Source organism: Delphinapterus leucas, chromosome 16, assembly GCF_059928025.1.
Source record: "Delphinapterus leucas isolate spDelLeu-1000000601 "Yukka" chromosome 16, BTC_Dleu_Yukka2, whole genome shotgun sequence".
Lineage (NCBI taxonomy): Eukaryota > Metazoa > Chordata > Mammalia > Artiodactyla > Monodontidae > Delphinapterus > Delphinapterus leucas.
Window position 1 is genome coordinate 71407921 of NC_143144.1, and position 16839 is coordinate 71424759.

At 49.9% G+C, this 16839-nt stretch overlaps 1 protein-coding gene across 1 annotated transcript in view; it reads right to left on the bottom strand.

The window, feature by feature from the left end:
• Positions 1 to 16571, bottom strand: part of AFAP1L2 (actin filament associated protein 1 like 2) — a 99187-nt gene extending 82616 nt beyond the window's left edge. Inside the window, exon 1 of the mRNA XM_089898204.1 lies at positions 16434 to 16571. Coding sequence (XP_089754330.1) covers positions 16434 to 16449 — 16 coding nt within the window. The 5' untranslated portion in view covers positions 16450 to 16571. The remainder of the gene's footprint in view (positions 1 to 16433) is intronic.
• Positions 16572 to 16839: the final 268 nt, after the last annotated feature.

Sequence of the window (16839 nt, forward strand, 5' to 3'; positions counted from 1 at the left end):
TCTTCTAGGATGTGCTTAGATTTTTGCTGTGGAATAAAAGACTGGTGGTAACCTACCCATTTGTAAGAGGCAGTGGGTGACTGGGAAGCTAAATTCCACTGCTTGTAAAGTGCTCTCAGAATACGACCCAATTTTGGCTTTGATTGTAATAAACATGCTATATTTTGAAAATCTTAAAAAAAAAAAAAAAAAGAATACAACCCAAGCTTTTGGCTCTCCCACCTCATCTCTCACCACCGTCCCCATTGCTGACTCTGCTCCCAGCTCCCAGCCCCTAAATCCATACCATTCAAGCTCTTGATGCTCTCAGGACCTTTGCACCTGCTGCTTTCTCTGCCTGGAACTCCCAACCCTGGTTCTCCATGCAGCAGGCCCCTCCTCTTCACTTAGATCTCAACCCAAACGTCATCTCAGAGAGACTCTCTGTGACCACCCTGGCTGATAGTAGGACTGCTCCCTCCCCCTGCCAATTACTCTCAAAACATACTGTTTAACCTAAGTGTCCATCATGGGATGAATGGATAAAGAAGATGTGGCACATATATACAATGGCATATTACTCAGCCATAAAAAGAAACGAAATTGAGCTATTTGTAATGAGGTGGATGGACCTAGAGTCTGTCTTACAGAGTGAAGTAAGTCAGAAAGAGAAAGACAAATACCATAAGCTAACACATATATATGGAATTTAAGAAAAAAAAATGTCATGAAGAACCTAGGGGTAAGACAGGAATAAAGACACAGACCTACTAGAGAATGGACTTGAGGATATGGGGAGGGGGAAGGGTAAGCTGTGACAAAGCGAGAGAGAGGCATGGACATATATCCACTACCAAACGTAAGGTAGATAGCTAGTGGGAAGCAGCCGCATAGCACAGGGAGATCAGCTCCGCCTGGAGGGGTGGGATAGGGAGGGTGGGAGGGAGGGAGACACAAGAGGGAAGAGATATGGGAACATATGTATAACTGATTCACTTTGTTATAAAGCAGAAACTAACAAACCATTGTAAAGAAATTATACTCCAATAAAGAGGTAAAAAAAAAATACTGTTTTTCATGTTACTTACTACTATCTGAAAGTATCCTTTATTAGACCCATTAATACCGTGCCCAGCTTTATCTCAACACCCAGACGACACCTGGCACATGATGAAGCTCAAAAAATGCCTACGGTGGGAACACCTGGACATTCGCCATTACAAAGGGCTATTTACACACATCAGCAAGTTCAGTAAAAAACCACAAACCCTTCTAACTGGAGAGGACCCTGGGGCTGACACTTGCACTTAGGAGAACAAAAATGAAGATCTACATTGTTCCAACACTGAGGCATACACATTCCAGTGGAGCTAGGAATGGGGAATGCAGGGCAGAAACTGAACTTGGTCAGTAAATGGACAGGTCAGATGAAGGACAGCTAGAAGAAAAAGACATCAGTGCATGAGAAAGAACGGTGGGAGAACAATCAAAGCAGCAGAGTCAAAATCAGGGGGTTTTCCATTTTCTGAAAACCTTAAGCTTTATTTCCTGGCTTTTACACATAGCTGGATTTGCTGCTCCGCACCCCCAGCTGAGCCACACCTGAAAGAGTCAGCTCTCCTGCCCACGCTCATGAGACCCCAGGCAGCCTCGCAGAGCACACGTTGGGCAGAGCAGAAGCAGGCAGTGGTCTCCCCGGTCCAAATGGCTCTACCACACACACCTTTGAATCTCAAAAAGACTTAAAAAAGACAAAGGAGGGGCTTCCCTAGTGGCGCAGTGGTTGAGAGTCCGCTTGCCAATGCAAGGGACACGGGTTCGTGCCCCGGTCTGGGAAGATCCTCCATGCCGCGGAGTGGCTGGGCCCGTGAGCCATGGCCACTGAGCCTGCGCATCCGGAGCCTGTGCTCCGCAACGGGAGAGGCCACAACAGTGAGAGGCCCGCGTACCGCAAAAAAAAAAAAAAAAAAAAAAAGACAAAGGAAAACAAGTATATTGCTATATTGCAAGTAGGAATAGAGGTGGAACAAAAAATTTCAGGGGCCAACTCTGTTCAGATTAAATAGACCCCAGGTCTGTTTGTGGAGAAGCAGTTGCTCTCGTTTGGATGCACCGATTTTGAGTGAATATTCCCATCTCCTGGGTGGAGGGAAGCAAAAATGAACTGCTGTACAGAGTCTAGCAACTTCGTGTCCAATCAATCAGGTACTGGAAAAATCCAATTCCAATGCCTTCGACTCAATCTGATAAACCTTTGGACACAGCCCTTGGCCGTGACCTGTACGTACTTATTAGCAATCTGAACCCAAAGATGACACGTGGTGCTCAGAGTAGCTGGAGGTGACTGAAAAATAACACAACTCTTAAAAGCCAGCTCTATCATCCCAGGCTTATCCACGGGTGGGTTACAAGCATCCCCTCCCCTCCTGACCACGGCAGGCTGCTAATCACCACTACAGCTCTGAAAAACACATTAACTTTGGTGTGAATTGTAAGGGTGGTCTATTATCACAACCTCCCTGGCAAAGGGTCTTGGACAGCCCAGCACTTAACAGAAAGAAAATGGCCTCCTCATTAACTCTTCCCCCGGCGGGGGCTGCAGGGAGATGAGTGCCCACCCGACTCCCACCTCTCCATCGCACACTGCATGTACTGCTGGTGTTGCCGTCACTACGCCCAGTTCTATTTCAAGTCAGATTTGTAGGCTTCTGGCATCAGCAGCAGACTATAAACAAACTCTTACAAATCCCCTTTCCTGGGCTTCCCTGGTGGCGCAGTGGTTAAGAATCCGCCTGCCAATGCAGGGGGCACGGGTTCGAGCCCTGGTCAGGGAAGATCCCACATGCCGCGGAGCAACTAAGCCCGTGCGCCACAACTACTGAGCCTGCGCTCTAGAGCACGCGAGCCACAACTACTGAGCCCACGTGCTGCAACTACTGAAACCCGCACGCCTAGAGCCTGTGCTCCGCAACAAAGAGTAGCCCCCGCTCTCAGCAACTAGAGAAAACCCACGCACAGCAACAAAGACCCAATGAAGCCAAAAATTAAATTAATTAAAAAAAAATAAAAATTCCCTTTCATGCCCATATCCCATCCCCCACTACCAACAGAGATGACGTTCTCTCCATTATGTACTTTTTTTTGTTATGGGTTCCTGCTCAATGTGTACTGCCTTATGAATTTTTAATGGCCTGAAATACAATTGTCTAAAGGGCCCTTCTGCTTCCTGCCTTTCAGTCAGCACTACGTCTTGAAGAGCATCTATGTTTCTGGACAGACATTTAATCCATTGCTTCCGCTGCTGCAAAATTTTCTAGAACGTGCACCTGCTGTCATAGTTCACCCGGACACCAAGACCACTTCCCGCCCTCCACCACCGAAAATAACGCTGCAAAGATCATCTTCAAACCTGTCCGGAGTGGACCCATGCAGAAAGTTCTGGGTGTTCCGAGAACACCTGGCCTCCTGCAGCCCCTCACTTCCGCCAGCCTGCTGGGCGGTTGCTCTGGCTGGTTTGGCTCTGAAAACTAAAGGAGCCCAAGCAAGCGTTTCTTCAGGTGCTGCCGTTCCAGAGGCTCCTTCACCCGTAAACTCCCATTCACACCCTTTACTCACCTTCTTTTCTATTGAGATTTCTGCCTTTTTCTGGCTGATTTGCCAGAGGTCCTTGAATATTCTAAATGTTAATCCCCTGAAGCTTTCAGACAGTGTAAATCTCTCTCTCCTTTCAGCCAGCTGCCTATTACCTTTGTCCGAAATCTCATTAATGAACAGAAGCCCTTAACTTTGACGCAATCAAACTAAGAACACAGCACAAAGAGGAATAATGGCTTTTGACCCTTGAACTTTCACCTTCCTGGGAACACAGACTTTCCATCAACTGTAACATGACCGTGGCCATGGAGGGTCATGCAAGGTGCAGTGAGGGGTTAAAGTCTTCGGGGGGGGGGGTCAAGGTTAAGGGTGAGTGAGCATTGACAGATAAGCCTGGCAGGCAGCCCTGAGTGGAGAACATTCCAGGTCAAAGGAACAGCATTTGCAAAAGTCCAATTTGGGGAATCACAAGGAATCCAGTATGGCTGGGGCACAGAACGAAGTGATAAATAGCCATAGGGGCTGGACAAATAGGCATGGGCCACTGCCGAAGGAGCTCAGATTTTTTCCAGTGCCAGACAAGGCAGAGCACATCTCCCTGCTCTCCGCACAGCCACTGGAGAGTTGCTTTAGCCACTGCCTGCACTCAAGGTAGAGGGCCTGGTTCAGGGACCCTAAGAAATCTGGGCTCACCTTAGGTACGTACCAAATATTGAAGTCTAAGAGAAACCCACAGAATATTCTAGAAAGAAAAGGTTCATGAGCATCCGAGTTAAACTACCAAGGTGGTAAGAGACACCCATTGGACAGGTCTGGACTGTCCTGAATGAAGACTTTCCTTCCTGGCCTCAGCTGGAAGCTGCTCCGCCTGCTGCTCTTGCCTTTGGTGAAAGTTCTCAGCGACACAATTCCCCAACTGCCAAGTGTGCTTGTGCCGGAAATGTACCTAATAAAGTCGTTAGTGACAGTGGACTCTTACCCAAGACCCCACCAGGATCTCTGCCAGCCAGCTGTTTCCTCCTGAATCTAAACCATTTTCACACTCAGTAATGGTAATGTTTTAAGAAAGAAGAGAAGGAAAAGAAAAAGAAAGCCATTTGTAGAGAACATTTTGCTCCAAGCTATGTGACTGGCCTTATTTTTTCCAGCCAGAGAAGAAATCCACATGCACAGACACATGGCAGCCGAGAACGGAGGCACAGAGCAGGGCTGTGCAGGATGCAGTGAGGGGTTGAAGGCTTGGGCTGGGCGGGGGGGTCGAGGTCAAGGTGTCAAGGCTGAGTGAGCCTTGATGGATAAGTGTGGGATCTGGGCGTCAGTCTACCCCAGCAGAACACGTCCTCTGAATTCTCACTTTCTCTCTCCCAAGCTGCCTCAATCTCCCCAGGGCAGAAAAATAAATCGTGTTGTAGGACACTAATCTTATCCTTTAAGGGCATTAGGTAAATAGCTTTAGGAAATTTCAAGAAAATGGGGCTGATTGTCGCTGACAGCGCTTCTCCAAGACACACACACACACACACACACACACACACACACACACACACACACAGTCCCAATCATGCCTAATGTCTGTGAAGTGAATGAGTTTATCAGCTTCTTTCCCCTTCACTGGGGGCCCACCCGCTAGGTATGTTAAGGGCTGCAAGGATGCAAAGAGGGGGGAATCAAGACCCCCGACATCGGCGCCCACCATGTCCCCCAACTGTCCAAAGGCATTTTCAAACAGAATCCCTGCAATCACTTTCTCTCTGAGATGACTTCCAAGTCTATTGCTAGGGCCAGGGAGGTAACAAAGGCCCAAAGCTGCCTACACACTTTAGAGGCCTCCTGCTTAGGACAAGAGGCTCCCACCTGCCAGCTGCCATGCCCGCGTCAGGCATCCAGCTGTACTTGAGAAACGATGCTAAAACTGACCTGAAACTTGCCCTGGTGAGTGGGCTCCACAGTCTCACACAGAGAATGCAGGCTTCTCTGTTTGCTCCTCAGTCAACAGCATCATGTCGATGCCTCCCTGAAGACTTGAGAGCACTCGGGGCCCTTACCTCGGGGTCAGAGAAGCAAAAACCCCACTCACTCATGAATTAAAGCCCCCTCCCCCAGTCTCTTTCAGTCGTGAGTGGAGACCTGGGGGGTAGGGGCACGGGAGACAGTCATGCTTCCAAAGGATTTGATCTCAAAAGCAACAGACTAAATTCTCCCTTGGAGAACAAAATGACCTTTCCCACTCTCAAGGGAACCAGTGCGTGGCGAGCCAGGAGCGACACCTGGATCCCATAACTCTCGGAGATTTGCCCCCAGCCTGAACTGTTTACAATTACATGCACCAAACCAGCATCAGATGGGCGGGAGATGGACACTTGCCCACGGGGAAGCCAGGAGGTCAATGGGAAAAAATTATTTTAGTCAATGTTGAGCCTTCATGTTTGGAACGTTTATCCAAACTGTGGCGATGTTCTCATGCTCCCCCTGTGCAGATGCCAGGCCTTCCTCTGATGCTCATTTCCAGGGAGCTTGGGATGGCAGTGGAAGGGGCCCCACCCAGGGCTGAGACTACTTCTTCCACTCTTTGGAGGTGAGCAGGTCACAGGGCTGTTTAAGGACCAGCAGAGAGAGGGCAAGAACTCTGCTGGGCATCCCAGTCTCTGTGACTAGTCACATTAACCCGCCCTAGGTCAGGTGGGATGGCTGGCAAGCTTTCATGGTTAGCAAGTGACTTGGACCATGAGGGTTGGGGAAGGTGACCGTCTTTGCAGCAGGCGGTGTGGAGTGACACTTTCTAGGGCCTCATGAAGCAGCAGGGGCTGCACCGAACAGACTTCACCCAGGCCTCCTCTTCCAGGAAGGAATGAGATGCTCCTCATTGGGCTGGGAGCATGCCCCATTTCCCACCCTGCCTCTGAGGTCATCAGCTCCTCCTGGGGAAGCCTGGAGTTCTAGCCTTGGCTGCTAGAAATAAGAGCAGAGACCTGGAGGCAAGGGGAGGCTCTGTCTTTCTGGGTCTTTCTGACCTTAGGTTCCTGGGGAAGATCCTTTTTCTAAAAATACAGGAGACCTGAACAGAATTGACAGAAAGAAAGAAAAAAAAAAAGTGAGAAAGTGTGAGAAAGTCAAAAGGAAGAGAATAAAGGAATGAAAGAAGAGAGCAAGGGTGGGGGAGGGAGAAAAATAGAGAGAGAGGACGTTGAATGCACAGAAGCAGGTGTGAGCCTGTGTGCGCCTAGGAGGGGTCTTGCAGCACCTAACACACTCTCACACTTACCGGAGCTGGTTTTGTCATCAACCTGACCTGCTTTGCCACAGTCTAAGTTTCAGGGCACCTGGGACATTACTGAGTCTCACCCCAGCTCAGGTTGCCGGCAGTGGCTCTCTCAGGAGAGCCTCAAGGGCTTCAGACACCTGGAACTGTCACCACACACTAGACAATGGCACCGGACCGTCAAACACACCATGATCCTCAGCTACAACTCCAGAAATACCATCCACAGAGACCCCATCTCCAAATCAGGCTAAAAGACATGTATCCAGCTCTGCCATGACTGTCATGGACCAGCCGCACTGCATCAGGCACTCGAGCAATAGGTGTGAGGTTGTCTGGTACTTGCTGCCTCTGTCCAAGCTCTGCCACATCACCACCCTTTACTTCCTTCCCCTTGTGCAGGAAGCTGCCCAGCAGAAGCCACAAGGGGCCTCTGTTAATGGAAGTACCTAGTGGTGGTGTCCATCTTCACTTCTTCAAAGAAAGTGCTAGAAGGGGATGCCACAAAAGGCCTGATGATGCAAAGGGCAGTAGGGTGGTGACCGTCTCAGGCTCATAAGAAGTCTGGGATTGTAAATGAGAGTATTTTCCCCCAAGGAGACCCAAGAGCATGAAGATGAAGATAAGATGCCCCCAGCAAACCTGCCACCCAGTAAGTCCCAGCCCTGATATCAGGGACACCCAGCACCCTCGGAGTTCCTTCCCAAAGGCCCGTATTTGAATTTTAGTAAATCAGCTCAATATGTTCTAGGATTGTGGGTATTAAATAAGTCAGTGAAATCCCCAAACAATAAGCTCATTCAACACAATCTTTCTTCTTCCCCCTTCTGGGGACTTGAATATAGTTAACATGAATAAATCCTCTTGTGTAAAAACTGGGAGAGAAGAAAAAGGGGGGTAGAGGATGGAAGGAAATGGCAGGATCCCCACTTGTTGGTCTAAGAGGAAGGCTGACAGCCCTCAGAACCCCCCAAAAATGCCAGTAGGCCAGGGTAGCCTGGGGAGATGGTGGTAATCGTTTGCAGTCTGGGGAAGGAAGTATCTGGAATTTCCCCACCCATGCGCTCCCAGCTTCTCCTCTGCAGCCCTCAAACTAGAATTCAAACTAGTACTGTTTGTACTCAACCTAGAAGTGGGTCCTTGGGCTGCCCCAAACCTGGTCCTTTCAAGGTGGACCCTCCACAAGCCAGGCCTGACCCTGCATCAGGGAAGATTCACTGCAAATATGCACAAAAAATATTCCCTGCCTCTACCCCACCCTCCACCACTGTCCCCCAACACAGTTGAGAAAATTGGGACTAAGGACTGCAATTATTCTATTATTATTCTACTATTATTCAACAATTCTTCCTGAATACCCCAAGAACAGGTAGAATGGACCTGCCTCTGTGGGTAGCCAGTGTCCTGGACACATTTATGATTAAGAAGAGTTGCATGTGTGAAATTCTCCTGTGTAATTCATGACTGAAAGTTATCTGGGCCCATATGGTCCTCAGGGATGAAAGTTCTGCAGCCTTCCAACCCACTGTACTTAGTGAAGACGAGAAGACACACGGTCGGCTGCCCGGGTCATAGAGCCAAACACAGTTCACCTGAAGAACAAGCCAGTTCGACTTAGGGTTTGAGTTTCTGGGAAATGGGAACCACTAAGCTCTTCAGATTCCATTAGGACCACCAGAATGATACTTCCTCATTCACGGGGGATTCTGCATCCCGTCTCCTGGACTGGTGAGCAAGGGCTGCTGCTCGCGCATCACAAGGCTTTTCCCTGCCTGGAAACAAAAGGGCTGATCCCTTACCTCACATGGGAATAGGTGCATTATTTTGCTAAATCATGCATCCTCCCCCCCTCAAAATCAATCCTAGCTAGCACAGACATGCAGGATTGCCAAAATCAAGAGGTCAGCCAGGAAATAATTATGGTGCAGACTCAATTCCAATTCAATAACTTCACTGGTGAAAAAAACAAAACAAAACAAAAAAAAAACAAACCTTGCAGCATAAAGCCTGCCAAAGTCAATACATTAGATCCATGTGTGTGTAGCAGAAGAGTTCCCAGGGTGGGAACCCAGAGCTAATGCTTCAATATTCCATGACCCTCCTGGGCACATCTGCTGCCTGGGTTTTAGGAGACCTGCTTTTCCTTTTCTCTAAATAGAGGGAGAGCTTCCACCATCACCCTGTCTGTGCCTCACAGATAAGTCTCTTGCATTTAGCATACCGTCCCATAGTCATTTTGTTTTGCACCAAAATTCTTCACTGACTTCTGCCGCCCCTCCAGATGGCTGCAGGCATGACCACACCAAGACCTCAGATGCTATTTACAACCTGTGATGGCCAACCACATGCTTGATCGATTCTTCATCTTATACCACAGTGTCACAAATGGCTAGTGTTTGTTTTAAAGTCAGCTTTCTGGAGGTATAATTTACACAAAGAAAGAAAAAACCAAAAACGCTTCCCTGTTGACTGTACAGCTCTAGAACTGTGCAACCACCACCACTATAAAGATGCAAAAAAAAATGAAGATTTGTATCATTCTAGAAATTTCCCTCCTGCTCCTTTGTGGTGAACCCCTTGTCCCAGCCCTGGCAGCTACTGACCTGTTTCCCTTTCCGACAGTTTTGCCTTTTCCAGAAAGTCACATAAGTGGAATCATGCAGTGTGACTGCAGACTTTTCAAGTCTGGCTTCTCTCCCCTAGGATAACTGGTGGATATCCTTCGTGGTTAGTTGCAAACGGCTAGTTTTTAAGCTTTGGGCTTCTGCTTTCTTGTCAAAGAGACAAAATAACTGGCTCTAGTTCGTCTTTGCTACGGAGCAACCACATGTTCGATTTAGAGCCTTTTAATAAAGCTGAGGCCTGGGAACAAGGCGATCCACCATCTCGGGTCGGCCCGGGACTAAGGGATTTCCTGAGACTTGGCACTTTCAGTGGCAAAACCAGGAAAGTCCCCGGCGAACTGGGACAGCTGGTCACCCTCCTTGGGAAAGGCACCTCCGCCGGCAGGAATGCACATGGCCCCGCTCAGATTCCTTCTGGGAGAAGCAGGCTGCTCTCTCAGAGCTAACAGCTAACCATCCTTCCTCCGTTTAATCAGGAGCAGAAGGCCAATTAGCTGGGGCACAGCTCACCACACTCAACAGGCCTGCTGCTGTCTTTGATATCCCTGGGGGGGGTTCAAGGAAGTGAGAGGAGAACTCAGGGGTCTGTTTAGGAAACAACAGAGCAGGGCTTCTGTTGCTGTCGGTGCCCCTCCCTGCTCCTCCCTGAAATTTAAGGCCCACGGAGAGACGGGACGTGAAAATACAATACGCTGGGCTCATCTGGTTTTGCACCAGTGCAGCACGACGTCCAGGGTAACGCAGGCTCCGACATTTTCTACACGTTCTCCCTACTCCCTCTCAATGGAGTTTTTCGTTAGTTTGTTTTAAGACCAACTAGGGAGAAGGTGAGAGCCAAGTGACAGAAAATTAGTAAAGAGCTTGAAGTTCTAGTTAGAATTTAAGGGTCTCTCCTATATAAACTTACTGAGACAGCAAAGAAGTTCCTTGCCCAGCTCCTTTCCAGCTGACCTCAAGGGGATTACATAGATGCTCTGAGAAGCTAGGCTGCCTGGGAACAGGCCGAACATCCCCAGCTCAGAGCTCCCAATAGCTTCGCAAAGCATGTGATGGGCACAGCTGGTGCCCAAATTAACGGTGAGGAACCACCCAACCCCCAAGAAGGCAGGAACTGGTGGGGCCAGGACGACATCACCGAGGTTTCAGGGTATTTGCTCCCCTGAATTAATACAACATTGCCCCTTACAAGTACAGCACAGAAGCTCTTAACAATTATTCCATCAAGCAGCAGTTAGTAATCATTATCCTCACTCGTACAGGTGAGGAGACAAGGCCCAGAGACATTAATTGACTTGCCCAAGGTCGCACAGCGAGTTAGTGGCAAAGGTCAGATTAGAACCCTGAGCCCCGGAGTGCCCAGGCTGGCGCCCAGCTCCACGAGATCCCTCAGCCATCGGTCCAGAGCATGGGCAGAGCCAAGTCTGTGCCCTCGGGAGCCCTGGAGGCCAGGTGAGCTTCTGCAGAGGGCACAGGCAGGCTCATACTCACAAGCAGAAACCTGCAGCATCCTTCTCTGTACCACCAGACAGCAACACCCCTGTGCTGGAACAGACAGAAACAAGGCTCAAGTCGGGAAAGCCAAGGGTGGCCACTGCTGGCTTGCATCTCCACTTCTGGAATCTGGCTTTGAGATCATGCCTCATTTCCCTTTGTGACCCAGGGCTGCTCCTGAGGGCCGGAACCTGAGAGAGGAGGCACTCCTGTTGCCTGCAATTCATTCCTTCCTTCCTTCCCCCATCTTGTCTCAGGCACGCACTATGTGCCTGGCAGTGCACTAGGGGCTGAGGGGGAGGGATCCTTGGAGGAGAGAGATACCCCTGCCTTGAAGGGGCTTCAGGGGAGACAGACACAGAGGCATATAATGATAAGACAATGTGACTTTAATTCAACAAACAGTTTTTGAGCACTTAACGATGTGCTACACCTAAAATAGTGAGGGAACACAGAGCAACTCAGGGGAGGCTTCATGGAAGAGGAGGCATGTGGGCCAGGTCCTGAAGACGGAGGAGAGTTTCACTGAGTGGCTAATCCCTTCCTGGCTAAAAGGACGCTGATCAGGAATGAGCCTGAAAACTGCTCCTAGAACTTCTTTCTAAATAAGCCCTTGTTGTTATTAGAACAGGAATCTACCCTTTAGAAACTCACTTCTCAGGGATCTCTTATCTTGGTTGTGACTTGCTGAGTTGTTGCTTAATCTCTTTCAGCCTCAGTGGATCTGTCTCTCAAATGGAAGCGAATAATCCTGCATTTCAGAGAGTGGCTCCAGGCTTTGGAGACACGTTCACACAAGGGTCCTTGAGAAACAAATTCCTCACATGTCCGATGGCATTCTCTTTCCCACCAAAGCTGCCTTTCTCCACTCTCAACAGGAAATTGGTTTTATTTATAAGAATCACAATCCTAAACTGGAGTTTGCTGGGCTGCCCACATTCCCTCCCTCATTTTCCTCCCCTCCTCAAGACATATCCTCCCTCCAGAGATTCCTCAGCAACCACAGAGCAAGTAGCATTGAAGAGTGCTCGGAAAACCTGATGGCCAAACACTGGGGGGTGTTTTCTAGAAGGGAAAACTGAGGCCTGGACAGCTCAGCATCTCGCCTGACCAAGCAGATCCCTTGGGACTCCCGGTTCCCAAGCTGCTGCCTCTTCCTCGCACCCTGACTGTTCTCCCTTCCATTTCAGCCTGGGTTCTGGGCAGACGTGCCATCCTCCCTTGGCTTGGGGAAAGTCTCCCTTCTCTGGATGACAGAAGTCTTTAGAGAAACATTTCCCATCATTAAAGGGATTTGGAAGAAAACTGGCACAGCTTCCTTAGCTTTGAAGCTCCTTGGCCCCTCCCAGCCCTTTAATGGTCCTTGGAACCAGCCCAGTTCCCAGAGCTCCCGCCCCTTCAGAAGAGGGGAAGGGCCGAGAGCAGAATTCCCCCACCCCTCCCGGCCTTTCAGCACCAAGGGTGACCTCTCAGTATTTGTTTCAGACCATTTCATTGCCAAGGCATCAAGGGCTCCCACACAAAGAGCTTCAAAGTCAGGAGGGCTTGGGGGTCAAGTACAACCATGAGCAAACCCTGAGCTTAGGATTCTGAAGCATCACATTGGAGACTGTTTTTCAGCAGCTTCCCCACAGCCTTTTAAAGCCCATAACAGCTTCAGGTGAATTACATTAGATTTCTGTAGGTATCACAAGATTTGGTTAAACCACATCATGGGAGTATGGAGGGGGTATCCGTCTCACTCCACACGCGCTCTTAGTTTTCCAGGTGAGGAAAGTGTTATATAATTATCTTTTTTCAATGGTTCTCATTGTTGGCTACACACTAGAATCACCTAAAAAACACGCTTAAGCCGAACCCTTAGACCAATTAAATCAGAATGTCTTGGGTGGGGTCTATGCATCCATATTTTTTAAAGCTCCCTGGATGTTTCCCACATGCGTCTAAAGTTAAGACCCTCTGCTTTAAGTAGAACTTCAACTGGGAAAACCTGAGCTCCTAGACATGGAAAAACAACACATTCAGATGATTCTTCTGAAGGTGAAATGAATATTATCAATCTGTTTATCTCTTTTAATTAGTTTTCCTTTTTTGGACCTTCCCTGACCACAGATCTCATGATTCCCACATAAGCTTTCAAGTATTTTTACTGGCTTGACTCTTCACAGCTCATCTCTACCTTCCAGTACCCTAGAACCAAGTGCCCTCTCCCGAAAATCAGGTGATATGATTCAGAAACCAAAGAATACAGGAAAAGAATGATACACTTTCAACCAATTACTGTGATCCAAATTAAAGTGACTATCTCAACCTTGCATGTTTGTATCCAAGTGTGACACAATTTCAGGAAGCTTTGGCATGGACTTCCAAGTGCAATACCACAGACAGTAGGTCAGTCACATTTGGCCCTGGACACACTCACCAGCTGGAAAAGCAGTAGGAACCAGAATCCTTGACTACATGGTGTGAATTCAGCCAGTGGGCTTATGCACAGTGATACAAGGATGCCCTTATGAGATTCATAAAATATGTAAACACCCAAGGATGGGAACGGTCTCAACGTACCCCGCAGGGCTTAGCACAGCTAAGACAACACCAAAGAGATTCACGTACAAGACACAGCAATTCTACCATCACTTTCTAGGACAACTCTTATAAAAGCTCCACCTCTCTGGGGAAGACACCCTCACCTACTGCCTCCACCACCACCTTGTTTTTGCTTAAGAGAATCATGGCTGTCTCCAGAATGGCTTAGAAGGGATGAGGAGAAAGCCTGGAAATGTTTCTGCATTACACACAGGGTGATATTCCAGTCTTTACCTCCAGACGTCTCTTTACCTCTTACAGAACAATGGAAAGTCAGCCCAGAGCCTAAGAATGATAGGCTGGTTTTGGAGATGCACAATATGTGACATGTAGGCTGGGGAACGTGGAAAACAGTTTCTCCTTCGTGGACTGATCTGTGAGATTTACAAATGAGAGAAAACATTTTGAGAATCTGGAGATGGTGATGAGGCATTCAACCTATTTGTGAGGAGAGAGAGCTCAAAACTGGGAACTTAGAAACATAGAAGGAGACATTTAAATAACAAATTTTAAAAGCGTCACAGACAATTCTTTACAATTTTTACCTATGTTCTGAGAGCCCAAGTATACCTTGCTCTTCCATTTAATTTTGTTGTTAAAACCACCATACCTAGTCATTCCATAATTATTCAATCTTACCAAAAAAAAACAAACATCCCGCACTCTCTGACAAGCAAGAGACTACAGATACTAGTAAGAGTTGCACTGGTTAATGGAAGATTGGGTCCAACATGCTTAGTTTTGCACAGATCAACTTTTCAAGTCAATGACTGTTCAAAGCACGACTCAGCTTCTCCAGTGAAGGGGGAATTCTACATCCCCGGTGAAGCGGGGGATCCCCAAACCCCCTGGCTTAAAGGTCTAGTGAACATATTAGTAGCATTCACCGGTGAAACCTGGAGATTTTTCTCCACAGTCAAACCCTAAAAGATGAGCTGCATTAGCCTCTGCAGTCCAGATAATTCTCCGATGTATTTGCTTATCACTCGCTGTGCTTGATTTACTGCAAAATGAGGAGGCAGATACATGTGTTACCAGAAACATAAACACTCTGAACGGGAAACTAAATTTCCTTCAGTTGGCGAAAACCTCTCAGAGATCTTTGAGGGTGGGAGGATGTTAAACCCCCAAGAGGAAAAGAGAAGAAGACTTTCTCAGGTTAAGGGCCAAGTCAAAAGCTATTAATACAAAAACCTTCTGATAATAACTGGGCATTTGGAAAGACAACGCAAAATGTTATCATTTGGCCTAACTCAGAAGGACTAATATACTGATTTGATAAAGTAGCTTACAACCAGGACCTTAAATCAGCAGCTAACACAATTCAGGAAGGGCAGACTCTGAGCTGGAAGTGGCCCTCAGGGAGGCGACTCAAGTCTCGAATTCCCTGGGAAGGTCCCTCCCAAAGGGCGGAGGGGCCCCAGCCGGGTGGGGAGCAGCAAATTACAATTTTAGAAGGAGAGGGCCTGTGGCTTCCTCAAGTGTCCTGAGACCACCGAAGCACGCATTCAGGCACAAAACTGATATGATCTCAGCAGAATCTGAGACCAAAAACCACCCGCTTAGAAATGTGAGAGAGGCTCCAGGGAGGGTTCACAGAAAACGAAAAAAGAAAGGTTGTCAACTAATTTAACTCGGTCTCCCCAGCTGGCTTCTGTGCTCCTGGCAAAGACCCTTCCTTTACATGTGAAGCCCTGCCCAAGATTTAGTTCTTTCACCCTCACCTGTAACCAGGTGACCCAAATAAGGAAAAAAAAGAGAAAAATCAAAAGATACAACTAGTTTAGGGGACCAAAGCTGAGCCCTAAAAGTTTGTCAGTTCAGAAATGAGAAACCACTAGAGTGAGATTCCTTGGGAATCTGAGCGGCCTCCTTTATTACTCTCTCCCAGGGGGAAATAAATATAGAAACAGTATTTCCTTTTGCAGGTTTGGCAGAGACGAGTCCAGGACGAGAAAGTGCAAGAAGCTTTCCCAAAGGAAAGGAGTTGGCGGAGGGGTCCGGGGGGGGGGTCCCCGCAGCGTCATGCTTAAGGGGCAGCTCTTTAACCTCCTTTTCCAAACGATGTGCAATCCGAGGCTTCTAGACTCCAGCCCCGGCGCTCTAAGCACGGGAGCGAGTCGGGCACAACCAGCACACCAGGGTTTGGCCGAGATCCCCGGCCCAGGCCAACCCCAAAACTTGCCCAGCTGATTACGAGCTAAGCCCTTGGGCTGAGACGCGCTCCACCTGCCGGGCACCCCGCTCTGCCCCCAATCCCTGCACCTCGCTCTTGCTTGGGGGTAAAGCAGCGGAGAAGGGCTCGGAGAGAGACAGTTTACCGGGGCAGCTGAACGACTGGGATGGCCCGACCAAGCCCGGAAGAAAGCTGCGCGCCCACCCCCAACTTACGCCCAAGCGCATCCCCTCGCAGGCTTTCTCCGGGTTTGCAAGAAGCCCTCCACTCCGGCTGGCGCCCGCTCGAGAAACCCCAACTACCTGCCCCTTTGCCACCCAAGCAGCCCCGCACTGTTCCGACCTCACTCGGGAACTCCTCGGCCTCGCTCCATCTTTCCGGGGCGACCGGGGCTTAGAGGGTGGGTCTCCAAGCGCACCCCGGGTCCTCCAACAGGTGAGAAGCCTCGCCACGCCGACCCCGGCCCTCCGCGCCTGGGAGGATCAAAGCTCCCGGGCCGCAGCCGCCACCTAGGAGTCCGCTCTACCAGCCCGCGGCGCCGCTGTGGCCCGGGTCTTCTGCCCAGATCCGGGCTGGGCGGGGGCAGCCGGCCTGGCTCACCTGAGCCCCGGCGGGACGCGAGGCGCACCTGGTGACGCCTCTCGCTATGCCCGGCCTTGCTTTCCGGCGTGGCGCGGGGCGAGTAGGTGTAGGGGGCGCGCCGGCCCGGGACCCGCGTCCTCACCTTTGAACCGCTCCATCTGGGCCGCGGCGTGCGCTCCTCGCGGCTCGGCTCCGGCGCTGCGCTCTCTGCGCTCGGCTCCGCGCCCAGGGCTGCCGCGCTGGCCCCTCCCCGTGAGGTCACGCTCGCGGCGGGACCTCCTGGCGCGCCTGGCCCGCCCGGGGCCCTCGGACCCGGTCCCCTCCCGGCGCGCCGGTCCCGCAGAGGAACTCCGCGGCCGGCCTGGGCGAACCTTCAGCGCTCAAGTCCGTGCGCGCCCCGGGCCCCACTCCCGCGGCCGCGGCCGCTTGGCAGCTGCTTCACGTCCCGGCCCCGGGATGGCGGGAGGGAGACAGAGACGTGCCCAAACCCTGGGGGAGGCCCCGGGGAGGGGCGGGCCTACGAGAGCCGTTCTTCCAGCCGCCGGGCT